This window comes from Callorhinchus milii, unplaced genomic scaffold (assembly GCF_018977255.1).
Source record: "Callorhinchus milii isolate IMCB2004 unplaced genomic scaffold, IMCB_Cmil_1.0 Scaffold11, whole genome shotgun sequence".
Taxonomy (NCBI): Eukaryota; Metazoa; Chordata; class Chondrichthyes; order Chimaeriformes; family Callorhinchidae; genus Callorhinchus; species Callorhinchus milii.
This window is the reverse complement of record NW_024704752.1, coordinates 18,708,393-18,735,097: the sequence shown is the minus strand read 5'-3', so window position 1 is coordinate 18,735,097 and position 26,705 is coordinate 18,708,393. Positions and strand designations below refer to the sequence as shown.

The window sequence follows — 26,705 nt, the reverse complement described above, 5'->3', positions numbered from 1 at the left end:
CAATGTAATTCTCCCTCGAAACATTGTGAGAGGCTGAACAGAGGATTTCAGATCTGCTCTGTTCTGTTCTGTCTGCAGGACCTGAGCTGAGCTGAGAGAGGGTTTTGTGATCAGCAGCAGCAGCAAACCAAGCCAAGCCAAGCCAACACAACCAGCCAAGCCAAGCCAAGCCAACTACCCAACACAACCAACCCAACCAGCCAAACCAACCACCCAACCCAACCAGCCAAGCCAAGCCAAGCCAACACAACCAGCCAAGCCAAGCCAACCACCCAACCAACCCAACCAACCAACCCAACCAGCCAAGCCAAGCTCTGACCCTTTGGGAAACACCACCACTCGCTCTTCTTTGGCTGTAAGTTTTGAGACACTTTGTAACTTGCACCGTTTATCAATCAGTGCAGTGTGAGTGTGAGTGAGTGTGTGTGCAGTTTGGTTCCCGTGTGAGTTGAGTGTATGTGCAACACCAACAACATGATTACATCTGTATAGCGCCTTTCACATCCCGAGGCACTGGTGTGCAGTTTGGTTTACTTGTGCGTGTGTGAGTGTGAGTTGAGTGTGCGTGCTCGGTTTTGTTCCCGTGTGTGCGTGCCTCCCGTGTGTGCTAAGTGTGTGCGTGTGCATGTGCTTCCTGTGTATGTGTGAGCTAAGTGTGTGCATGGTTTAGTTCCATTGAGCGAGTGCGTGTGTGAGAGAGAGAGCTATAATAGTCTTTGCATTTGATACAGTGCCTTATCACGTCTTCAAGACAGACTCTCACAACGCTTCAAAGGATACCCTGTAAAGTGAATTAACTGTATTTTGTGGGCGAAACGCACTAATCCATCCGCTGCTCAGCTTTTTATTCTTCGTTGTACTATTTACAACTCAATACTTTCCAGCTCTACACTTGTCACTGTCGCCCCCACCCCTCTCTCTTGTTAAATTGCTGTAGTGTTTTAGCAGATTGTCTGTTTGGTTTAGAGGGGGAACAGAAAGGTCATTTTCACACGTTTCAAACTCTAGTGTTAAAAGTTCCAAGAAAGTGTCTCTGGTAAAGAGATCAGGAGGTCCTGGTGTTGGTGCTGCGGGACACAGCCGCCCTGTGGGTGAGGGCTGTATTCTGGGGGGAGGAGAGGTTTCAGTTAGTGATCACAGAAGGACTCTTTCTAGTTCCCGTTTGTGTGTGTGTGAGACTGTGTGTGTGACTCTGTGTGTGTGTGTGTGTGACTCTGTGTGTGTGTGTGTGTGACTCTGTGTGTGTGTGTGTGTGTGACTCTGTGTGTGTGTGTGTGTGAGACTGTGTGTGTGTGACTCTGTGTGTGTGTGTGTGTGTGTGTGTGACTCTGTGTGTGTGTGTGTGTGACTGTGTGTGTGTGTGTGTGACTGTGTGTGTGTGTGTGTGACTGTGTGTGTGTGTGTGAGACTGTGTGTGTGTGTGAGACTGTGTGTGTGTGTGAGACTGTGTGTGTGTGTGTGAGACTGTGTGTGTGTGTGTGAGACTGTGTGTGTGTGTGTGAGACTGTGTGTGTGTGTGTGAGACTGTGTGTGTGTGTGTGAGACTGTGTGTGTGTGTGAGAGACTGTGTGTGTGAGAGACTGTGTGTGTGAGAGACTGTGTGTGTGAGAGACTGTGTGTGTGAGAGACTGTGTGTGTGAGAGACTGTGTGTGTGAGAGACTGTGTGACTGTGTGTGTGTGTGACTGTGTGTGAGAGAGACTGTGACTGTGTGTGTGACTGTGTGTGTGACTCTGTGCGTGTGTGTGTGACTCTGTGCGTGTGTGTGTGACTCTGTGCGTGTGTGTGTGACTCTGTGCGTGTGTGTGAGAGACTGTGCGTGTGTGTGAGACTGTGTGTGTGACTCTGGGTGTGTGTGTGTGTGTGTGTGTGGTTCCCTTTTGTGTGCGTGTGTGACTACTTCGCCTCTAACATATGAGTCAGCCTCTTGTTCCGTGAAGTTTGCAGTCAGTCGCTGCAGGTTTGTTTGGTTGGTTAGTTAGTGAGTTACTTCGTTAGTTAGTTAGTTAATTAGTGTAGCTGTCGGGACAAGAGAGACCTAATAAAGCCCCCAAAATCCTAAATTGCACCCAATCGCCTCTACACACAACCGCCTCCTTCCATTCTCCCCTCTCCCTTATTTTTTGTCTTACTTTCCTTTTCATTTTTCCTCCTTTCTTTCCCCAGAGCTCATCTTCTCACACCCCCCCCTCTTCTCTTCCCTTCCCTTCACCCGTAAGCCTATTTTGCAGGGAGCATCCCATTCTGCACGCACAGTACAAAGTTTTTTTTGGGAATTAATTGACACTGCATTTGGTTGGGAACTTTTGCCCTACGTGCTGTGAGGAGGAGGGGAGGAAGGAAGGAATAAAACGTAGAGAGAGAGGGCGAGAGAGGGAGGAGTTGGAAGAGATTTGAATCTGGTCTCGTACTGAATGCATTTGCAAGGAACACACAACAGCACACAGCCGCACACGCACACACTGGTTTAATCGTTAAGGCAATCCATCACCCCTCTTGTCAACAGGTCGGCGAGATTGGATTTGTAAAGTGGAGAAGGAGGACGGGTAAAAGGAGAGCGAGAGAGAAGGGGAGAAAGAAAAAAAGGAGCAAAGCAAATGGAGAAGAGTTTGCATGTGTGTGGGGCACAGGCAGAGCCCAGCAGCAATGCTACTGCTCTGCTCAGCTCTCAGTGCACCACAGAGCTGAGCCTGGCTCCTCCTGTTAGCTTCCAGCAGGAGCTAGCCCAGCCTATTGCCATCCCCAACAAGGTGCCGCTCATCAATGTCATCCTGAAGAAGAAACACGCTCAGAGGAAGCTGGAGGTGAGGAACCTACGTGCCCTGAGCTTCATCCTCACCAGCCTGCTGCGCTCAGACAAGTTAGACGGTGTTAGAGACAGAGCTGGAAGTGTTGGTGGTATCTTGTTCGAGGCTCTGAAGAAAGAGAAGAAGACGGAGGAGGAAGAGGAGGAGGAGGGGGAGGAAAGTGATGACAACAGCCCCCACCACCACCACCACCAACAGCCGGGGAGCGATGGCGAGGGGTCTGGGGTGCCTGTAGTTGGGGAGACAGCTTTGCAACTGCAGCTCCAACACCAGACGGTGGTTCTGCAGCACAGCTTCACACCCGCAGAGACGCCCATGGTGGTGGGACCTTCTGCCAACTCACCTTTCCAAAACCAGACATGTCCTGGCCAAGATGTCAATGGCAATCCAATGGCTACCGATTGCCCCACTCCTCTGTATCATCAGATCCCAGGCTCCCACGACTTGCTGCTGTTGGGCCAGAGTGGGGCAGAAGAGGACCTCAAGGTGGCAGCCGCTGCTGTTGACGGTGGCATCTTCCAGGATAAGAGCGAGGAGGCGTCTATCGACTTGGTCTTTGACCTCTTGACTCAGCTGCAGTATCACACGCACAGCGAGGAAGGGGTGCAAGTGTGCGACGAGTTCCTGCAGGGCAAGTGTGCCTATGGCAGCGACTGCCCCAAACACCACACCGTCCTGCCTTACCACTGGCAGCTCAGGGACATTGCCAGCCACACCTGGCAGGGAATCTCTGAAGAGGCGCAGGAACACCTGGAGAGGCTGTACTGCAATCCCGACAATGATCAGGTCAAGCTTCGATATCAGTGAGTAGTAATCATAATAATTAATAATACTGATGCTCACATTTGATATAATAATAATAATAATCCTTGCATTCGATTGTGTTGTGTATAATGGGACGCCCCATTTATAGCGCCTGGTCAAGACTTCTCCCAAAGTGCTTCGCAGGATTTACTGTAAAGTCTAGTGAGGGTGTGTTTTATGGGCGAAACGCGCCAGTCAATTGTGCGTGGCATATAGCGCCTTATGGCATCATCGAGACATCTCAAAGCGCTTCACGGATTATTCAAAGTAACAGGAAACCAAACTATTATTATTGCCGTGTCCCACCTCCATTTTCACTTTGCGCAGCAGCCACCCAAGAAGTGGCTTTGTTTTTCAGCGTGCCGAGTAACAACACAACAATAATCCCTGTATTCGATACAGCGCCTTATCACGTCTGCAAGACGTCTCAAAGCGCTTCACAGAATATATACTGTAAAGTGAACCGCCTGTATCCTGTGGGTGAAACGCAGCAGCCGATTGCGTGTTGATCTCTGCGTTTATTTTAATATATAAAAAATCCACCCCCCCCCCCCCCGCCCTCGCTCTTTTTGTTCCCCCGCCCCACCCCCCCCCCGCTCCAATTTTTTTTGTCGACATCTCTCCAAGTGCCTCGGGACAGTAGCTGCTTCGGCTGTTTGTCAGTCTGTTGAATTCCACTGCACTGAAGCACAAACTCAGCCCTGCTGTTGGGTTTCTATAGTAACGCGATGCAGATAACAGCGCGCCCTGCCCTGCGCTGCTCTGCAGGGTTGCTGGTATGAGGAGTAGTGCAGTGTCACCTCGCCTGCCTGGTTACCGCACACACTCACTATTTGGTTAACAACGCTTTCCTGGGGCTTATTTTTCGCCTGAGTAACACCTCCAGACAGATGTCGGCAGCCCCGTGCAGTAACCTTGCACAGAGCAGCATTCTTCACGCCTACAATGGTGAAAGTTGACGAGACCATTTGATTGTGGAGGGCAGCCAAGGCCACAGCTAAGCTGTCTCTTTGCCTGACATCCGCAGACTCTCTCTCTCTCTCTCTCTCCCTTCCCCCCGCCTCCCATCCCCTCTCAGCAAAGGGTCACTGGATGGTAATCAGGAGCAGGAACCTTGACTGATTTCCCCCATTCCCCACCCCACCCCCCGCCACCACCACCCTCCGTTTCTCTCTCTCCTTTTTGTTCCTTGTTCCTCCTGCCTTAACCACAATGATCACATCAATTTATAGCACCTCCGACCTGCTCCCCAGGTAATATCAGCACACATTAGGAATCAGCTAAGTCAGCGCTGGATGCGAGTTAAACCCCTAACTATCTGGACTGTGAGCAATGTAGCACATTGGGGCAGCCTGGCTAATGCCATTAATCGCTCGTGGTCAGCCTAGCGTTAGTGAAAATCTGTTTGCGTACAAGAAAAACGTCCGATCAGCAGTTCTTTCAACAGAAAAGCCGAGTTTAAATAATGATAAAAAAAAATCAACAGTCAACTGATTTCTCTGTCGGGCATTACTTGTCAAGCTCGGATGGATATAAGTGTCGATGCATTTGCTGAACCACAGTCATTTTATCACGTCGGGCGGGCTTTGTAAATAGATACTCTGCACATTAGTTTCCCATTAAAAATATGTGGGTTCAGAGTGGCTCTATAAAAACATACAGGTTTTTGAAAGCAGACGGTGCCACATTCCAGAGTTGAAATGCTCGTGTGGAATGTGCAGGTATGGGATCACTGTGCTGCCCCGCTTTGAGCCCTGGGTGTAGATTCCTACCCCGTTAGCAAACTGAGTGGCTGTGGGCACATTGCAATGCACTGACCTGTAGAGACTGCACAGCAGGGATTGCCACTGAATCTGTCACTAAAGGCCGTGACGAGGAGGTTTTTTTTTTGGGGTCTGTGCCTGACTTGGTTGGAAACCAAATAGTTACGCGGACCTTTGTTTATGGTATAATGGGACGCCCCATTTTATGATAATAATAATCCTGGCGTCTGATGCAGCGCCTGACCACATCTTCGAGACGTCTCAAAGCGCTTCTCAGTATACACTGTAGAGTGACTTGACCGCATGTCTTGTGGGCTTCCTTCCATTCTTTGACCAGGCAGGATAACAGAAGGGTATAGCAGTAATCAGGCATTTGTTAATAAGGTTCTTAATAATCCAGCCACTAGGAGGTGCCTTGCTCAGCCAGGGAACGGTGGGCTTTATGTTGTTTAATGGGGGAGTGTGGGGGAGGGGAGAGTGATGGTGCTCTCTGTCACACTGTTGGGAAGCAGCTGATTTCCTGCCTACTTCACGGTGGCGTAGTTTAAGACCGGAACTTCTGGGTAACTGCAGACACCCGCCCATTTCCTACCACTTTGTGCCACAGCCCATCGCTCGGTACACCACTGTGCTCTGCCACCAACATTACAAACAAGAGTCGATGCATTGATAGACGCCTCGCCTTCTTTGATTACCAAATTGGGGGGTGGGGGAGGGTATCATTTCTATTGAGTGCCGGCCAATTTTTCCATTTGAAATGTTTTGTTCTATTAAAAGTATTTTTTTTTCTCCACGCCGCCCCGATAGCTGAATTGTTTGTCTGAATAATTAATGCATCATTAAAAGTGCCTCTTTGGCTTCCAACTGAATTTAGAAAAGAAACAAAAAAAATTCTATTACTTGCACACAGTTTAAACACGTTCGCCTTTGTGGGATAGATTTCCAACACCCCCCCACCCCGGCCCTCTTATAAATATGTATGACGTACAAATTACCACCTTAATGTCGCTTCTCTGCTTGCCTTCATTGCCTTCTTTACATCATAGGTGACCCAAATCTGTAGGGAGCTCCTATCATTCAGTGCAGTGTCAGGGCTAATTGTCTCCAGTGATATCTGACTGACACTAACCTGATTCGAGAAGACTCCAAAGGAAGACAGAGTGTGTGTAAATATATAATATATATATATGTGTGTGTGTATATATACTTTTTCTAAATAAAAAAAACTTATTAGAGAACTAGCTTTCAGAATAATGATGGGCATACATGTTTGGCTGCTGCCCCTGACCTGAGCCCCCACCACACCTCAAAATGCTCCTACTCCCTAACATTCGTTACTCCCACTCACTCCTTCTTTCCTACTGCCCTCCCCGTCTTCTCTCCCTCCTGGACTCTCTCCTCTGCCTTGACCCCTACCTTCGAACCCCACCTACCTAAAGACCTTTCTTTTTGATGGTGCTTATGGTCACCTCCTCCTCCCTCTCCCCCTGGCTTAGGGTCAGACTCTGCTACTGTCAAGCCCCCCGGGGCGCTCCCCTGTGTGAAGGGCGCTCTATCAGTGCAGGGTGGTGGTGTTGTATGATTAATATCTATTGCCCTGTCAAGGTGGAATTTGTACGAAGCCGATTTGTTAATACATCCCAAATGTTGTGTGGAAGCCACAAAGCTGAGAGTGCACTCACCATTGGATTATGGAAATACAGACACTCCCTTAAATATGTTGATGCCAGTTGCATCCTGTGTACATTAGGGAGTGTCTTTATTTTCAGAAAATGTCTGGAAAGCAGCTGCAGTGTTAGCGACCGACTTATTGTTGAAACAATGGCCTGATGCAGATTTTCACCCAAAGGCTCGTGGAAATCTGGAACTCTCTCCCTCCCTCCCCCAAAAGGCTGTGGATTATGGCTGGATCCATTCACATTTTCAAGACTGAGGTGGAGAGATGTTTGTTAGATCGGGTATCGGGAATACAGGGAAAAGGTGGATAATTGGACTTGAGTTACAGATCAGCCATGAGCTTATTGAATGGTGGAACAGGCTTGAGGGGCTGAATAGCCTCCTCCTGTTTCTATGACCTGGAACAGAGGGGTTGCTTGCTGTAAAGAACCCAGAGCATGTGGGTAAAGGGCTCGGGGAAAGTTCACCTTGATTATCAGCACTGAACAATGATGAACATGCTCACACTACTGCAGCGCACAGGATCAAGTATAAAACCTCTAATCCTCCATGTAGCCTCGAGGCATTTGTAAGGGCTGGCCCTGCTTGTGCTTGCTTTTGCTCTCTCTGGTTTGTTTTAACAGTATAAAAGACTGAAGGGGAGTTGCCTGCACAGATCACTTTTTTTAATTTTATATATATATAGTTAAAAAAACAAGTCCGCAATGCAATCTGGATCTGAATGATTCCCTCACCGAGGACAAAGGCTCCACTGATCTGCAACTCTGATAATTATTGTTTTATCCCCCGATGTTCTGCTTTGTTAAAAGAAAGTGTTGCGGAGGTTCTCCATGTGGATGGAGCAAAGCATGGTTGCTATGCAAACCAAATAGACCCAACATTGTGTGTGTGTGTGTCAGTCGGTTGGTCAGTGGGAGGGTGGGTGGGTGGGGAGGGAGGGAGTGAGGGGTGCTTGGGGTGGGGTTGCACAATGTTGGTAACGACTGACAAACAGGGCCAAGCTGTTACCATAACAATGGTGTCTGTGTGCTGTTTGTCTGAGCAGTAAACTCGAGATCGAAATCAAAGAGGGGAACACAAGTTTCTTTTTTTTTAAAAAAAGGAGAGAGCTTAACGAGGAGTTTTCACATGAGGAGTTTTCACATGAAAGCCTCTCTCTGGGTCAGGCTTGAATTTTGAAACGGTTCAAGGAATCTCTTGGTAAGCAGAGCATGTGAACCCGGCCCTTTCCCAGCCACCCATCAGCAACTGCAATAAACCTTCTGGTCTCAGAGTTAGCAGTGGGGCATGTGGTGGTGATGTCAGTGCGGTGACATTGTCACAATGGCTGAACGGTTGTGTAAACAGGATTTGTTTGGTTAGAAACAGCTGACAACACAGGCTCATTAAACTTCTGATTGTTTCTCATAGGATAGAAATAACCTTGAGACACATGGATTGGGAGCGTGTGTGTTAGGGTGTGTATATGTAGTGTGTGAGTAGTAGGGGTGTGTGTATGAGGAGAGAGGGTGGTGGGGGCGAAGAGTTAGAGAGGAGGGGCAATGCTACAGTTATTAAGGTTAAACAGTGCTGTAGTTAGTCCTCTGTGAGACCATTCAAAGGTTTTGTTTCATATTGAAGTGCATTACGTTGCTGCCTCGAAAAAAATTTAAATAAAAAAGAAAGACAGGAAAATAATAATTATTGTTTCATGAAACGGTTGCAAGTGATACCCCACACACTGCTGATTTCAGACTCCGGCTTTTCCTAGTGTCCAAGATAAAAATACAATTCACGTCCTTTCTGCCCTGACAATTGGGTGGAACATGTTGCCTGCACCAAACCGCAGGGTTTCACAATGAACACTGTGTGATAAGTGGGTAGTGGGACCGAATTCCATTTGTATGGTTCCTGAGCTGAGCCCTCAGTGTGGTCACAAGGACATTTGTGATCTACGTGCAGAATGGGACGTGCGTGTTAAAGAGAGATATTTGTTGTTGTTGTTAGGTCAGGGTATCGAGGGATACGGGGCAAGGGCAGGTAATTGGAGTTGAGGTACAGATCAGCCGTGATCTTATAGAATGCTTATAGAAGCAGGTTCGAGGGGCTGAATGGCCTCCTCCTGTTCCTTTAAGAGAGGGGACTGGGCAGTGTCCCACATGGGTCGTGTCCTGCTGTCAGTCACAGTCTGCCAGCTGAGAGCATCCTTGTCGATGTGTTCTCCTGTTTCATGTCTCGTAGCAAACGTGTCCCAACAGGGCTGAGATATCAGGGCTGGAGATATCAGGGCTGATCCGAGAATGAAGGAAACCAGAGGCTTTCTGGACTTCGATCATTTGAGGTTGAACCAGGACTACATTTGGATACGGAATCAAATCATGACGGTGCCCATGTTGAAGTTGTCTGAATCGGCGTGCCTTAGACTTTATTATATTTCTAAGCATTTTTGACATAGCGTCGCTTAAAATAAATTCCCTCCCCCCACACCCAAGTCTAGGACTGTTAAAAATGTTCAAACTGACCAGGTCAAATTTTTATTCTGGTTTGTATACTGTATCGAGAGAAATAATGGCCACCTTTAACAGACGAACACAATTTTTTTTTCCTTTTGAAACCCTTTCTCTCGTGATGTCTTGGGCAGGAGTGTGGTATGAAAAGTATTGCAAACGTTCAAGTTTTTACGTGCACCACTGAACTTTCACCCACTTCTGAAATCGTTGTTAAAAGGGGTGTAACCTCAATAGGGGTAGTCCTGAGTGTCCTTAGAACAGCCATATCGGGCTGTCTCTGAAAAATGCCGAGAAAACAATGTTGGCCTCTGGAGTAAGTTTGCTGATCAGTCACTGAATCTTATTGATCTGCTTTCAAGTTTATACGTTGCAGATGTATTGCAAAGGTACAGATGTGTTGCAGCTCCTGTGGTGCATATGCGTACGTCAGCCTGCCTCAGCATTCTCGCCTCGAATGTGAGTCAGTCAGAAGGTTGTGGCTTCAAGCTCCACATCGGGACTTTGAACTCGCACAGTCAGGGCACTTGGATGTGCTGCATTGTCAGAGGTGCTGGCCTTCGTGCAAGACGTTAAAACAAGGTCCCGTCTGCCTGCTCAGGTGGACGTTAAAGGTTAAAGGTCCCTTGGCGCTTCTCAAAAAGAGAAAAGTTTTATCTCCTCGCCAACAATCTCTCAGATTAACATCATCATGAGTCACTTCATGGCTGTGTATTTTGTCGGTGAATGCAACAGGCAATTTGCACACGGCACTGCTGGTCCCGCAAACGGTCACTACACTTTACAGTATACTGTGTGAAAGTGCTTCGAGAAGTCTCCCAATGCAAAATGTTTATAACGTAAGGATATTCTCATAATACGATGAACCCAGACACTTTTGAAATGACGATTCTTTCCCTGTGGAGGTTTAAACAGCCCAGCTACTTGATTTCCCTCTCTTGTGTTGTTGTTTGCTTGTATACCAATATTAAACCACTTGATTGTAAACTGAAGTAAAAGGTACAGGTCACAGACAGATCAATCAATGCATTGAGGACACCATTATAATAATGTCCGATACCAAGTCATGTCCATTGTGAATACTTCTACCAGTCCTTGCCAGGCTTCACTGGCTCCCAACTACCGGACAGATCGATTTCAAGATCCTCTCACTCATTTTCAAATCCTTTCATGGCCTCGCACCTCCCTCCCTCTCCAATCTGCTTACCACCTCCCCCCCCCCCACCCCAATTCCACCAACTGATACCTCCCCACAGCTGGCTCCAGCTTCCTGTTTGTCCCTCGTCTCCTCCTCTCCACCATCGGTGGCCGAAACTCTGGAGCTCTCTCCCTCAATCCCCCCGCCTTGCCCCCTCCCTCCCCACTTTCAACTCCCGCCTAAAGCCCTTCCCTTTTGATCGTGCTTACGGTCACTTCCCCCAACCCCACCCTCTCCCCCTGGCTCGGGGTCCAGACTCTGCTACGGTCAAGCTCTCCGGGACACTACCCCGCTTGAAGGGCACTGTGTAAATACAAGTTGTTGTGCTACCAACTAAATGACATTGGCCTTGAAGAATGTTGCATTGTATCTAATTTATTCAGCGCAGACGTTTGTGAATAGAAACGAGGAAAAAACCCTTTGGCTTATTTGATCTCACCTTTCCAGAATAACTTGTAAGCCATTCCGGCTGTTATACTATATGACTTTTTAAAAAAAAACGTCATGGTATCATGGCTATCTGTCTGTCTGTCTTACCCTTCACAATCCTGAACCTGTTGCCCTTACATTCTGTGGCCTTTTCTTATCTGAAAACATTGTCCTGGATTCCCTCCATTCCCATTCAGAAGTTTATAAACCTCTGCAAAGGTGCACGTCTCTTTTCAAGGTGAAGAATCCTAGCTTATCTTGTTGTTTCTCATACTTTTCAGTCCTCTAACCACTGAGGATAAGCCTGCTCGCTCTCCCCTGAGCTGCCTCTCGACCAGTTCCTGGCCAGTTCGCTTATTATAATAATCCTTGCATTTGGTACAACGCCTTATCACATCTTTGAGATGTCTCAAAGCGCTTCACGCCAAGTGCTTTGCTGTAGAGTGAGTTGGCTGTATATTTTATGTCACAGTAGTGAGAATTATACAAAGTATTCTTGGTGTGAGCTAACTTGAGACGGTACAGCTCAAACACTGGGAATCTGATGATTTGTCAGTGTCTCCCAGCGTTCTATTTGACTTGTTTATTGCTGCCTTCAAAACAAAATAATTTTTAAAAAAAATAATAATAATGTGGTTCACTCAATCCACGACTGTTTGTGGGACACTGCTGTACGCATTTGACTGCCGTGTTTCTCCCTCAAAATACACTCCAGAGTATATTCTGCAGAAGGGAGGCGGGAGATGATTCACTGGATCCTTCTCGCAGTCACTACACTTGCAAACCATTGCCTTTAAAGCGCTGTGAGACATTTCGGCATAATAGGCCCAGGGTGAAATGCAAGGACTTATTATTTTATTACAGAATGTGGGGAAAGTACCACCATTAAATAGAATGAAGCTGGAAGTGTAACCGAAGCATAACCTGGAAAGGTTGTCAATTTCCTTGTTAGTTTCTTTCCATTCATTGGAATGGGATGAATTCCGCATGAACACACAGTAACCTTAACATAGTCTGTTGTATTTCCATTGTATAATGAAGTTGTGGTATGCTCTCAGGAGAATACCTACCTACCCATGAAGTATTTACCTTCCTCTTTCATTCACTCATTCATTCATTAAGCAGTGGGAAAACTACCTTTAATTCTATGTTTAAGGAAACAAAATGATCGAGTTAGCAAAATAAATAGCTTTGCTTTTCAAAATGTAATCAATATTTATTTTTCAATGTTGAACACTTGGTGATTGTTCTCAAAACAGCTTGAGCTTGTTACTGGAAGTCCAGTCATCCCAATTGTAGCTGCAGTCGCCCTTTGGAGCTCTGGGGGTGTAAATGGACTTTGAAGTGAAGCCGTCCGTAGGGTCAGTGGAACAGAGTTAGTCAAATTAAAATAACTTTTGAAACACGAGACTGAGTGTGGGAACAGTTTGCAGCAGTAATACTAGCTGTGGGCTTAAGGCAGCCCCACGGAAAGGGAGAGAGACTGAGGTGGCCTGTGAGAGAGACTTAAGCATTTTAATATTGAATTTTTCAGGAGCGAGCTGTCAGTTTTGATGAGCTGGGAAATCTCTCGTTCGTTTTGTAAATCACCTACATGTAAATAGGCCCGTCTTGTTTGCATAGCTGATGAATAGCACGGGTGTGGTTTGTAAATTCAGGCCTTTGGCTTGTCGTTTGGTTTTGTTCACAGCGCCACGAGTATTGAGATTTGAAATGCTTTTAGATTAGAAGCAATGAAGTGTGAGGAAGTGCAGATTTGAATACGAAGCAAAAACAAAGTTCACGCAGATTGAGCTATATTGAGTTCTGCAATCGATAGTTTGATTTCCTGAACTCCTCTTATGACTGTAACTATTGTATTAAACCAAATGTGAATCCAGTTCATCACTAAAGTCACTTAGTCTTCAATGAAGGAGATGCTTGGTAGTCTTATTCCTAATAACAACAACAACAACTTGCATTTATACAGTGCCCCTTACGCAGAGTAGCGTCCAGAGAGCTTCCTTAGTTCCCCAGATGAAAGAAAGGCAGTTTTCCCCTAGTGTGGCATCTATATTGCTGTAGACTTCAGATCGTCTCATATGCTATGAATTGGAACCACTGACTTTCACAGGAAGCCCTAGTGTCATGTGAAAGACTGGCTTCACGGTCCTGTGGTCACAGTTCTGACCTCTTATCGGAGAGCAACAAAGCAACCTGTTTGTTGACTCCGTGCGTGCGATCGAACACAGGCACTAAAACCATTCATTCGAGGACCAGCTTTTCCATTCCGTTGCCACAAGCCACCAGATGTGGGGGAGGGGTGGACAGACTCCTACTCAATTGGAACCCAAACCCAATGTGGGGTGTAGTGCTCTCCAATCTAATTCAGTCATAAACAGCTATGAATAGCTCCTCTGCTGAGAAGTTTGTCTGCCTTTCAGCTCATGGATCGGTCACATTGACGAGATGTGATAAAGCTGGCGAGAAGCTTCCAGCTGTCCACTTTATCTATATAATAATCCTCACATTTGATATAACTCCTTAGCGCCATGTTTCAAAACTCTTCACAGTGTATACTGTATATTTTGTGGCTGATACACGGCAGGCAATTGTGCCCAGCAGTGTCCCACAAACCATCGTTTATTGAGTGACCAAATCATTATCATTTTTATTTATTTTTTGAAGGGATTATAACCCCCGCAAAAGCCATCCACCAATCGTCTAACAACCGGGTTCCTACTTGTTTCTAGGTAAACAGAGATGTGTGGAGTAAGGAAGCTTGCCCAATGTTTCGCCCTGCCCAGGAATCGAACCCAGGTCCTCTCGCTTTACCTGTTTTGAAAACTGAAATCTGCCTTTGACCAGTATCCATCTACATTTAGCTCTCATTTAGCTTAATTACAGTGTAACTTCCTGATATTTTTTAATATTATCAGAATCTAATTCCGTTGTGAGCTTCAGCTTCTTTCAAACGAAGGCGAGCTAACCTAAAATTACCAGCAGTGTGGGGAGCCGGTGTCGTGTGTTTTGCACACTGTGGCTATAGCTTATTGCTACCAGCAAGATTTTATCATCTGTTGATCGTTTGTACTGCAGATGTTTTGCGGGTTCTTGCATGTTGCATCTCACCAACACCGAAAAAGTCAAATGATTGCGTTAGCCCAGCCACTGCCCATTTCTCATGTGCAACCATTTATAATCCCATTCAGCACGTCAAATCTATGACTTAACTGCACAAATATGAACATACAATTATCAAAGAAGGCTTCACTTTAAAAACTGTGCTGTTCTGCAGGTCTGCGATGCTGCGCTTTCCAATCTGCAGTTCAGTACATTCTCTGGTAACTGAAATCTTTCAAGATGTTACATCACTTGAGATCTTAGAATAAGAATAATCCTCACATTTGATATAGTGCTTTATCACGTCATTGAGAGTCTCAAAGTGCTTCACAGGATAAAGTGAATTGACTGTGTGTTTTGTGGGCGAAATATGGGAAAATGATCCCCATATTTCTATTTGTTTTTTTGCGGGAATTGTTCTCCCGTTCCTTGATTAATCAACAACCGGATGAATCCCTGTGACTGATTGCTGTAACTGGAGAAAAATAAAACATAAGCTTGGGTTTTCCCTGGCATAAATCTGCTAATCATATGCAGACGGCAAAGTTAACTCCTTTGGCCTTGCGAGTGTCCACCGCTGCTTTCTATTAATTCCAGGAAAGTAAAGTTTACAGTGACGCTAATGATGTCATTTTCTTTTTGCCTGTTTTCTCAGGGGGCGTGTTTTCCCGTTGGATCTGAACTCCATGACAGTTTACGATGTAGAATTCAACCAAGTGCGGAGATTATCCACTGCTTCCTTCACAAATCTGGGATCAAAATTCCACACGGTTTGGAAGTACTATTGCAGGGAGCATTTTGGCTGGAGGGAGTATTCGGAGGTAATGCGCACCACAGGGCCTTCGTGTTTGCTCATCCATTTTTTTTTACACAAAAAAATACACTCAATACAATATGTAAAAGTTCCTGAAAATATAAAGGGTTGCATAATTTTCCAGTCTGTCAAGTTGGTCTGTAACAAGTTGTGCTTAACATTCTGTTCTTCTCTGTACATAGCCAAATTGTACCAAAATGGTGCTGGGGAAAGGTCATGCTAGCTTTTTCTTTGTTTCGTTAAGATGTAAAACTATCTGCAAAAGTATGCAAAGTGTCAGCTTTTGCCAACTCGTAAATCTAAGTTAAGACCTAATTTTTAACAGAAAAGATCTTTGAATCAAAAACCGTTTCTCGGGACTTAAAGGGAAATTGACCACTTGACCTCTTATGAAACCCTTGCCTTGTGCTCAAACTCAGGCAAGATATCAGCACATATTTAATTAACCGTGGAAATCTCAGCATGATGCTGCTTCATTCAAAAAAATCATTGTTCCTGGTAAAACAGTTCAGTTCCGGTGTTGATCTGTATCCCCAATATTAGTAACAACAACAACACATTGCATTTGCGCACAGCAGTGTCCCACAAACAGTCGTGGATTGAAGTGACCAATTTATTATTGGGTTTTTTTCTTGAGGGATTATTTTCAGGCGTGTGGGAGTAAGGACACTTGCCCAAGCTCTCGCCCTGCCCAGAATCAAACCCAGGTCTTTCGCTTGCAATAACCTTCCTATGGCCGTGTTAATAATGTTGTGTTGATTTGTTACTTGCAGGCAGTTGTCCGATGCATTGAAGAAGCCTCGTCTCGAGGTATGAGTGAGATATGTTTCCTTATGCAACAAAACCGATATATCCTGAACTTAAGGGAAGGTTTTCAGCAGAACGTGATCTTTGGTACAAGGCGACGGATCATCAGGCGTCCTCTGTTTCGCTCCCCAATCCTGCTGCTGCCATATTTACAGTAAGTCCCAAAATAGATTGTTTGACGCATCCTATCATCTTACGTGTACCATGGTGTTGTACTGGGTAACTGACTATCCTGTTATCGAGTCACATTTAATTGCTGGCCCTTGTGGAAAGCTTCCTTTTTAATTTTAATTGACTTTGATTTGCAGTCGCGGTCAGAGCAAATCATTTTGCCTGGGGGATGGAAAGGTGCCTGGATTTCTTTCGTCTGTTGAAAGTAGCCAGCCAAAGTTGTGAAAAGCTTTGGGACGCAAACGGCACTATATATAAATGAAATGTAAAATTGTTGTTGTTCTAGAGTGTGGTGGGGGAGTGGAATGGATAATCTTAATTTCTAAATACATTTGGTAAGATCATGTAATTAAGATAAATGGAGATCAGTTCAGCATTGTTAGCTTCTAACCGCCATATAACTATTGTACGTTTCTGCCTTTGGATGCAAAATTTATATATATATATATATATATATATAGGAACATAGGAATTAGGAGCAGGAGTAGGCCATTGCCCCCTGAGCCTGCCCCGCCATTCAATAAGATCATGGCTGATCTTTTCACCTAACTCTATTTACCCGCCTTATCCCCATATCCCTTAATCCCTCTATCCTTTAGAAATCTATCAATCTCAGTCTTGAATATGTTCAAGGACTGAGCATCCACAGCCTCTGGGGTAGAGAATTCCATAAATTCACTACCCTCTGAGTGAAGAAGTGTTTCCTCAACTCTGTTCAAAAAGACTGACCCTTAATCTTAAGACTGTGACCTCTAGTTATAGATTCTTCTACCAGGGGAAACAGTCTCACACTGTCCACTCTGTCAAGCCCCAATAATCTTATATGTTTCTATAAGATCAAGATATATATATATATATTGCAATTAAAATTAAAAAGGAAGCTTTCCACAGGAGCCAGCAATGCATCAGATAACTGGCTCCACAGTCACAATGGGTCAAATGGCCTCCCTGTACGCTGTAATAATCTATCTTGTATCAACATTCTGTAGACCCATAAATTATCCCTTCTGTCTATGAAGGTTGTACTGGGGATATGGCCAGTTTATATGTCTTCCCTGCCCTCCTGAACCCAACCTCCAGCTCAGGTATACACCCTAAACCGTCCAGTGCTTTGGGACATCCTGTGAAATTGAATATTATTAAAATGTTTTATTAGCAATTATAAAACCACACAAGCGAAAGCATCACATTACACCCGACGCATTATCATTACTCGTCGCGCTTAAATGACTTCTGAAGCACAATCTTAACGAGATACATTCAATACTAAAATTCTAAACGCATGTAAAAAAAAATGATGCGATGTAATGAAATGTGCCTAAATAATCTCTAACTATTTTGTATGTATGTTGGGTGCGTGTTTTAGTCAGTAGGAGAGATACTACCCAGCAGGCAGGAAATCGTGACCAAGTTCTAAGGCTGGCACAAAAGTTAAACCCTGTCTCTGGTGAGCTGCAAACACCTCGTGATGGTCCACTCCGGCGAGAGCTGGACTTGTCCTCTTTTCCTCACAGGCACTCTTCTTCCTCTCTGTAGAGGTTTGTCCTCTTTCTCTCCCCAGAGACTCCTCAGCGGCTCTTCAAAAAACTGGTTTTGGCTATCGCGATTTTTATACCTTTTTTCGCCAGCCATCTGTGTTCTAACTCTTTTTTTTCATGACTTCTTTCCCGCTCTCTGCACTTTTCCCAGGCATTCTTTCCCCATCTTCAAGTTGTTTCTCCTTGTACCAGCTAGGGTAGCTACTGCAAAAGGACAATCCTCTTCCTATTCCATCCTATCCAGCCCGACCAAACCACCTGACTCCAGGTCCCTGAAGTTTCAGTCCTTCTTTCTAACTCTGTCCATGTAACCTGCTCACTGTAAGTTTTAATGACTGGTTTGTATCCCATCCATTCTCCTGGTCCATTTATCCCGGGTTCCTATCTCTCCTGCTCATAGGTCACATGCCCTTGTAAGTGCAGATGGCCTCCCATCCATCCTCCAGATCCAGCTATCCTTATCTTCCCTGGCCATGGATCACATTCCAGTGACCTCCTCCTCATTCAGTGCCTCTTTACCAGGACTGTGTGTGTGTGCGTCACATGGCAGTTTTTATTTCTTTAATTCATTCTGCTTAATTCATCTATTCACTACATGATTAATACTAATGATTCTTATACTATAATGATAACTATTTACAATCCTCCCAACACGAAAGGCGCTGTGTAAGTATCATTTGTTTGTTGCTGTTGTAGCTATGGGGACTTGCCTGCACTTTGGTTTGGAGAAGTTATAGACCGTCGTAGAAGATACTTTGCTGTCATTTACTGTGCAGTGGGATGTGTTCCTTCCCCATTATATGCTCCCAAACTTATCTCTGGATTATTTAGGTCTCCCTGAGCTCAGTAACCTCAAATTCAGCAGAAGCACTGATTATATGTTTTCACGCTATGTAATTTCCACTAGAAGCTGTAGTGCTGACAATATATCATTAGTACATGTGATCATACAGTGAAACAAACCACTGCTGTGTACATGGTGCCTGACCCCACCCCTCCCCTCTCCCCTCCCTCTCCCAAATCAGTCTTTGTCCTGTCTTCTCCCTGCCTTCATGCAATCGAGAGATATCAGTGATGCGGCTCGGATCCTCCACGTATATATATTTTTTGGTGCGTCGCGGCTGTGTTTAAAATGCCGAGCTGAGGAGGGGATGGGTTACTGTCGTGTGAATGGAATGGACTTCCCAAAACACATCACACGTACAGCGGCCAGTCTGTGGAGTCCTAATCTCTACATCGACAGTATTCTCAAAGAATAATCTCTATTCCATCCTATCCAGCCCGACCAAACCACCTGACTCCATGTCCCTGAAGTTTCAGTCCTTCTTTCTAACTCTGTCCATGTGACCTGCTCATGGTAATGACTGGTTTGTATCCCATCCATTCTCCTGAGATTGCCTGGCAGCAAAGCCTGCCAGACGGAGTCACTGGATACAAATGTAAACACAAGCCGCCCGGCCGCCGGTTCATCTGCCGTTGCGATTTGGCCGAGCAAAGAGGCGGATGCTGTCGGTGTCTGCCTGTAGAGCAGGCTTATCTATCCTGACCTGCAGTATCTCACGGGAGGTGGTGCATCAGAGTCTCGCGTTGACCCAGGAGCGTTCATGTTAATGGCATAATAAATTGCCATGGGGAGAGGAGGGAGGGAGGGAGCGGTGCGAGAATCCTCCAAGTTTCCGTCGGTCTGGCCGATTTACAATCATGTCACCATGAACATGAAGAAATGTGCTTGTTCAGCCAGAGACTCGGTCGGTACAGGCTGTCTCTCTGTGTGTGCCGACCGGCCAGGGTCACCGAGTTCTGCTGGCTGATAACTAACTGCCTTTTGTGTGGGCACATGTCCTCCTGGCCAGTCCCCCGAGCTGGCCAGGTCATGTGTTGATAAGAATGAGGAAGCAATGGTTTCGAAATTCAGTGAGGGGAGGAGGCAAAAAAAACTAACTTAAAACCTGGCTCAGGGATTCGGCGTTCCACAGGCATATTAGACTAACTGGTAATGTTTAATGACTCTCTCGTTACACAGTTTTCGATCCCAAGTTAATGATCGAACGCAATACACACGCCCACTCACTGCATAGTTACCTTGTTCCCATCGCCCTTTCTTTAAGCCATAGAGATTATCCTTTGAGAATACTGTCGACGTAGAGATGAGGACTCCACGGACTGGCCGCTGTCCGTGTGATATGTTTTGGGAAGTCCATTCCATGTCATTCCCGTTCAATATGAGAGAGAAGGGGCGGGAGATCTGATCACAAAACTGACCGTGACTTACCACTAAATTGCCACTTTCGCTCACAGACGTCATGAGTTTCTGAAATTGCCGATGATGGACCAGTAGTTGAGACAAATTGTCGGGGGTTGTGGGTGGGTGGGTGGGGTGGGGGTGCACAAGCAAAGCAGTTTTGTTCTGCGGCTAGTTTGAACAGCTTTGCCGTGCTGGCTACGTGCTCCCAGGCGCTGCTCTGCCTGAGTTGCGCTGTTTAATGGACGTTGTTTTGGGCCTGATATTGATTGGTTGCCTTTCATTCTCTCTCCTCTCTCCTTAAAGCACAAAGCAAAAAGCTGGGATGTACCACCTTTGCTGGGTCTATCACATGCCAATTGATGAACTAAAATAGGCTTAGCTTGAAGGCTTATTTGACGAAGGGCAGGAGGAGGCTCGTGTGGAGCATAAACACCGGCATAGACCAGTTGGGCTGAATAGCCTGTTTCTGTGCTGTATATTCTAATGTAAATAAATAATAATTTGGTCACTCAATCCACAATTGTTTGGCGTCGCTGCTGTGCGTAATTGGCTCCCGTGCTTGGACCACAAAATATACAGTCACTACACTTTTCAGTATATTCTGTGAAGCGCTTTGAGACGTCCCAAAGACTTGATAAGGTGCTATAGCCAATGCAAGGATTATTATTATTATTATTAAATGGAGGGATCCTTTCAACTTCACAATGGGATTTTCTATCTTAAAGAGATAAAGAGTGGATTGCTATTTTTAGTGATCCGGATCTGATCGATGCCAATTCTAAACTTCTTTTTGGACTTAACTTATATTGGATCCATAAAACTAGCATATGGCAGGTTCCCTAATGTTCTTTTTTCCCTCTCAGGACTTTAGCTGGGCTGTCAGCTCCGATCGAAAAGGCACAAGGGCCAGTTTCTGCACAAGCCTGCTTCCCTGCTCTCTCTTCCTCCTCAAGCCTCTATCCCGAGACGTGGATTTCAATGGAACCATCTCAAGATTTTGTTCAAGTGCCTGTTTCCATCGAAGACAAGAGCTATAAAACTGTGTACAACCTTTTCCACAAGACAATACCGGAAACCAAATTTAGAATTCTAAACATACATAGAGTTCAAAACCCTTATCTCTGGGAAAAATATAAACGGTAAGTTTGCATTGTAATATTGTAAATAACATGAGACTACATTTTATTTTTCATATTCACGAACTCTGAATACTGTTAATAATAGATAATATATTTACATTAATAATAGTGGAATCATTATTAATATTATTTATTATTAATGAAGTGCAATTATTATTACCAGTCTACATACAGGCTGCACAGATCATAGCTCTCTCAGCCTTGGCTACAGTTTACAATGTTTTATAGTTGTTGGTTTGTTCTTACTTGGTGCTTTTTAATAATGTGATACAGAAGTGTGTCTCCACATTTTAGCCATTACGCCATGAAACTCTGGAACAGTCTTCCTCTATCCCTCCCTCCGCCTCGCCCCTTCCTTCCCCATCTTCAGGTCGTGCCTGAAGATCTTCCTCTTCGACTGTGCCTACGGTCATCTCCCCCCCCCCCCCCCGGCAAGGCGTCGTGCTTCACCACTGTCAAGGGCTGTGTGAGCGGCACTGTATAAATGCTTGTTGTGTTTATTAGAAGCAATTACTGGGCACACAGCAGGTGAAGCTCTGTGTTAGAGAGCTTTGATGTCTGAATGTCCCCATAGTCGATCTCTTCTCTGGAGCACCTTCAGTTGATTCATATTCTCAAATTAGGTGGCTTCATTTTTTTATTTGAAGAACGACAGGGTTAGGCTGCAATTATACACTGGAAAAGGCAAATTGCGGTATTCTCAAATGGCTGAGCTCCTCTATAATGAGATAGTTTGCCTGATCCTGCAGTGCTAATTGCTTTTGTGCTGCTTTGTTCTGAGTTAAGAGTCTGCTGATGCTCAGCAATCCTTCCCTGCAATGCACAGCTTCCCAATTCCTTGGAATTTATGTTAAAGACTGCAGAGAGCGCAAAGAGGAGTAAAGTTCAACATTGTAACCTTTGTAATAAAGATATCAAATCACTTTTGGGGAGGGGAAATGTATGTGCATGTGTTTTGGGGTTATATTTGACACCTCCACCCCCCGACCCACCCCTCCTCCCTCCCTACATCCCTTATCTTTCAGCTTCTTGCTTCTTCAAGACGTCCCAAAGCAATCTCTTTGACCGACACCCTTTTAATCTCCCCTCCCTGTTGGGTGATCCCCAATGTTGACATGAAGCACTCTTGAGACATTCATCTTGTGTGAAAGGCACTGCATGAGCAGCAGCCGTTACCCAAATCAAAGGGAGTTCTGGACGACCAAAGACTGATAGAGATGTTGAGGAGCATAATGACTTGGTGTCAGTTCTAGTGTAAGAGTAGATCTTAATTGCAGGCTTGTTCTTGGCTTTACACACCATGTCATCATTGGCTCCTGTGATGAGTGAGCTCAAGCAAAGAGTACACTGTAGTTCTATCCAACTATATTCAGCTGGTGCTTTATGCAGTGAAGGGTGCATTGTAGATCTTTGTCCAATTCGACACTAACAGACTGCCTTCATTGCCTTGATATGGTCCCAGAAATTTAAAGGAACCCCAAAAAATGTTTCAATACCTGGAATAATAATCCTTGCATTTGATACAGTGCTTTATCACGTCTTCGAGATGTCTCAAAGCGCTTCACAGGATACACTGTAAAGTGAATCGACTGTGTATTTTGTGGATGAAACGTGGCAGCCATTCGAATCCGCCTCAGATTCGGGTTAGTACTGTTGGGACAGAAGCTGGGACTGTATAAAAATAAGTTTCTACCCATGTTTTGCCTGTTGTTTTGCTATGTGATTGACCGGAATGTCATTTTTTTCTGCCTTCCTTTCTGCAGGAAAAAGGAGTACATGTCAAGAAAGATGTCAGAAATGGACAAGATCCTCAACGAAAGACACTTGTTTCACGGGACCTCCCAGGACGCAGTCAATGCCATTTGCAAGCACAATTTTGACCCCAGGGTCTGCGGGAAACACGCCACCATGTTCGGACAGGGCAGTTACTTTGCCAGAAAGGCGAGCTACTCTCATAACTTTTCCAAGAAATCGAAAGAGGGCATTCATTATATGTTCTTAGCAAAGCTGCTGATAGGGAAGTACACACTGGGCAAGCCTTCGATGAGGAGACCTCCGTCACAGTCTCCAGCTGATCCTTCCAGTGACTTGTTTGACTCTTGTGTGGACAACTGGCTCGATCCTCAGATTTTTGTCATTTTCAACGATGACCAGAGTTTTCCTTACTTCGTTATTCAGTACGATGAAGTTGGAAGCACGGTGACTGTTTGACAAACAAGTGATGAACAGCAGTGATAAACGAGAGACCGAAAATACTACAGTGAAGCTTATCTACACAATATAGACTGAGGTCTCTTATAACTGGGATTTACAAAATAATCAAACTCTCGATGACCACTGTTGCAGAACAACCTGCACTAGCAGTTCCTTGACCGAGTGTAAATAACTAAATACATTGCCTTGGCCAATGTTCCATCTGTTCATGTGCCTTTTTTTTGTTTGTGAACCGATGTGTATTTATATTAGACGGAGGGAAAAAAACATGTTGCCCATTTCTAACCAATGCTGAAGTGTTTGAGAAAGAAACCTGCGCATTCTTACTTGATGAGTCAACTCCAGTAAGAGTTTTATTTTTGAAATGATCAGAAGTTGTGGGAATGTGACACGGAGCACTTTGTAGACCAAAGTTTTAACCTTGAGACACGGCTTGTGATGTTAAGACAAGTTGCACCAACTGCCACAGCGACAGAGTGCTTGCTCTAAGGTTACCTTGTTTGCAGGAGATGAAATCTGCCACAGAGATCAGGCTGTTGGCCACAAGAAAGGAAGCCCATATCGTGAGAAAGGCCTAGTTGGCTCTTTCTCAGAGTTGTGTAAACTGAAGTGACAGCTCTCCCTGGTCTCACTGTTAGACTTTTCACTTCCACTCAAACCTACCTTGATCCTTTACTTGGTGTCTGCTTTATTCCTCCCGCCAGACAGTCAACGGTCACACACTCATACATTCACACACAACGTAAAGAGAGTCGGGCGAGTCAAATTGCCAGCAAGTCGAGGAATGAAGGAGAGCATAATATGAGTCAAAAACATCTTGATGTCATCAGTCATACCATAAATTGGCATTGACCAAGGTTTTTTGTTAATCTCTCAAGTATTCTGTTGCTGTTGAGGAATCAAATTGAGAAGACCACAAATTTCCTCAAACCCAACATCTATCCTGTTCCCAGTGTGGGTTTGGAAGATTTTCTACGAAAGTAAAAAGAAATCGCTGACCAGGTATCCTTATTCCAACGCTGGAAGTACCACCGTGCTTCATACTGATCCATCCTCCCAACCTCGCTCACTCGATCTTAAGAAAAAGTCTGTTACACAGGCAAGGAGTCAGTCTTGCTCGAAAATACCATCAGATTATAATTAGGGAACAACTGTATAAGGACATGCCAGTCGTAGCACACCAGTTACACAGGCTCTTAAAAGAACCAAACATCTGGAAATTATTATACTTTATATTATTATAAATTGTTCCTCCCAAAAATCAGCAGAGAGGTGTTGACAATCTCGGTTTACCAAAGCCTTCTCGGTTGTTTTAATTGCATTCTGTCCGGCATTAGTGATGCAACGTTTCATGTCCTTTTTTTGAAAAAAATATTTGTTTCAAAAAGAATCAAAGCCAACAAAAGAGAACTTGCTGACAACAGAATAATAAAGAGAACTGCTAAAAGGAAGCAGCCGGTAGTGTTTTTTTTTGTGTGGAAAAGAGAAGATGAAACCCTGATCTGAGTGAGTTTATTTTGATCTGAGTGAGGGTGCTTGCCCTAGGGGTCCCTCGATGGAATGCCCCCCAAATAAAATCCAATGGAACAAAGAGTTAGGAGGACAGGGTTCAACAATGCGCTAAAGGGCCTTTTTCGCAGGTGCATCTTGAGGCAGACATACAGTGATTGACCCGGAGAGGAGAGGATCTTTAAACCATGTTAGGAGTTTCAGAATTCTTGTTGCAAATCACTCTCGTGAACTTGGAAAACCAAGACAGACGTAGTCAAAGCAGCAACGGCACAGTTTAATCTGCATGAAACCTCTCCGCTTGTGAAATATATTGAGTTCTGCCCCATTTTGCAATTGCAGTATAGTTCGCATGTCATGGGCAGATCCAAAAAGCCAGGCTCGCCAGGGAAATTAACACTAGGATCAGTTGTAGAATGATATCAACGTCATCACTGGAACAAAGTGTGAGTGGGTGCCCAGGTACTGTCGTGCAAAGTAAAATATTCAGTTGGCAAAGTGCAAGGCTGAGGTCAAAGGTATCATTTTATCCAGGAAATCAAGTCAGTTTGATCTAAACTGTTTACATGACACCAAATGTTGTAGAGGCTTCAATCCACATCCTGTACTTGATTTACCTAAACGGTGAGGCGTGTTGTACCAGATGATTGAATCCGAAACTCGGACTGATACCAAACTCAAGGTGGCCTTTCCAGTAGATCAGTGATTTGTTTAATTATCCTTCGATTCAGTTTTGGAACCAAAGATCGCCACGTTACTAATTGAATTAGCAACGTAAGACGTTTTAACTCAAGGGTTAAGACAGGATTCCGACAGCATTAAGAATCAGATCGAGGCTTTTAATTTGTAACGCGATAATCTTATGACACGGTGGCCAAACTATTCTGGAATTTGACGTTTTGACATCGGACAGTAGCAATACAATACTTGATCGTTTCATATCAATCTCCCTTCTTTACACACATTGAAGCATCTTTCCTTAAGCTCTGCGTACTGATGTAAAGAAATCATTTGCACAATGACAAGCTTCTATCTACGACGATATTTTGCCAACTTGAACAAGCCACTGCACAAACTACTGAATGAGTTTAATGTCACTTACATCTGATCTCACTCTACAGTAAGTGTCAACAGCTCCATTATTGGAAGCATTTTGTTGAAATGGGCACCGAATACACCCCATCTATCTATAAGTCGTGATGACGTTCTCTTGCCCACTTTTAAGAGGCCTGTAAATTCCTTTCGAGGTACTGTTTTTATTTATTTATTGAAACAAACAGCATAACACACTCAATACCACCTTTTGTGGACCTTCCTATAAATGAGGATTCTGTATAATAAATATTGTATATCTTTTTGTCAACTGCTGAGCTGTATGTATGTAAATAAAATTAGCTAACCTATTTCCTGACAAATTATCTGACGCCTGATCTGTCCTATTTGTGAAGTGCTAAAGACATCAAGGTAGAGACCCAGTATCAATAAGCTAATTCCAATATTAATAGGTCTAATTGTAATGTACTTAAAGAACTTCAGGTCAATGTATGTCACAAAGTGTAAACACTATGTACCAAACCAGGTCCTAGCTGGCAAATACCATAAACACTTATAATAATGATAAACTTTGTAATTGATATAGCGCCTTCTCGTGTCATTGAGACATCTCAAAGTGTTTCACAGCATGTTAAGTGAATCGACTGTGTATTTTGGTTGACGAAGTATTTAACAAAGTTAGCAAAGTATCGACAATACTCACTGCCATAGTACCGTGTTAGATTTGGCGAAAACGTACCAGAAGTAAAGGCATTGTGGGCTACAGAGCTAGGAGTTTCCAAGATGTAAGCACTCTACACAGTTGTACGCATAACCTATTCACAATATTCTGCTTAGTTAATGATTTGTATCTAATTCCCCAGTTTTATGTTAATTTGGCATTGCTCCATATCAACGGCAAATGTACTGTCCAGCAGTGCCAATTCCACAGGCGTCTGGAGTTTGGCATT

General features: G+C 44.6%; 1 protein-coding gene across 2 annotated transcripts; it reads left to right on the top strand.

Annotated features, from left to right (window-relative positions):
* The first annotated feature begins 271 nt into the window (after positions 1-271).
* LOC103175648 (TCDD-inducible poly(ADP-ribose) polymerase) lies at positions 272-26,120 on the top strand. 2 transcript variants are annotated; one of them, XM_007888785.2, is made up of 6 exons: positions 272-355; positions 2,506-3,609; positions 14,921-15,086; positions 15,853-16,040; positions 20,704-20,979; positions 22,743-26,120. In XM_007888785.2, the coding sequence occupies exons 2-6, from the start codon at positions 2,597-2,599 to the stop codon at positions 23,188-23,190; spliced, it is 2,091 nt and encodes a 696-aa protein (XP_007886976.1). In that variant the 5' UTR covers positions 272-355; positions 2,506-2,596; the 3' UTR covers positions 23,191-26,120. The 2 variants fall into 2 exon arrangements, with proteins under 2 accessions (XP_007886976.1, XP_007886984.1); XM_007888793.2 differs by lacking the exon at positions 272-355 and adding an exon at positions 1,853-1,959.
* Positions 26,121-26,705: the final 585 nt, after the last annotated feature.

Bases quoted from the DNA above. Each gene is read 5' to 3' on its own strand.
- LOC103175648 (XM_007888785.2), top strand. From the start codon at position 2,597: ATGGAGAAGAGTTTGCATGTGTGTGGGGCACAGGCAGAGCCCAGCAGC. The intron at 15,087-15,852 runs GTAATGCGCACC...TGTTACTTGCAG, and splicing joins GCTGGAGGGAGTATTCGGAG to GCAGTTGTCCGATGCATTGA. The intron at 20,980-22,742 runs GTAAGTTTGCAT...TCCTTTCTGCAG, and splicing joins CTCTGGGAAAAATATAAACG to GAAAAAGGAGTACATGTCAA.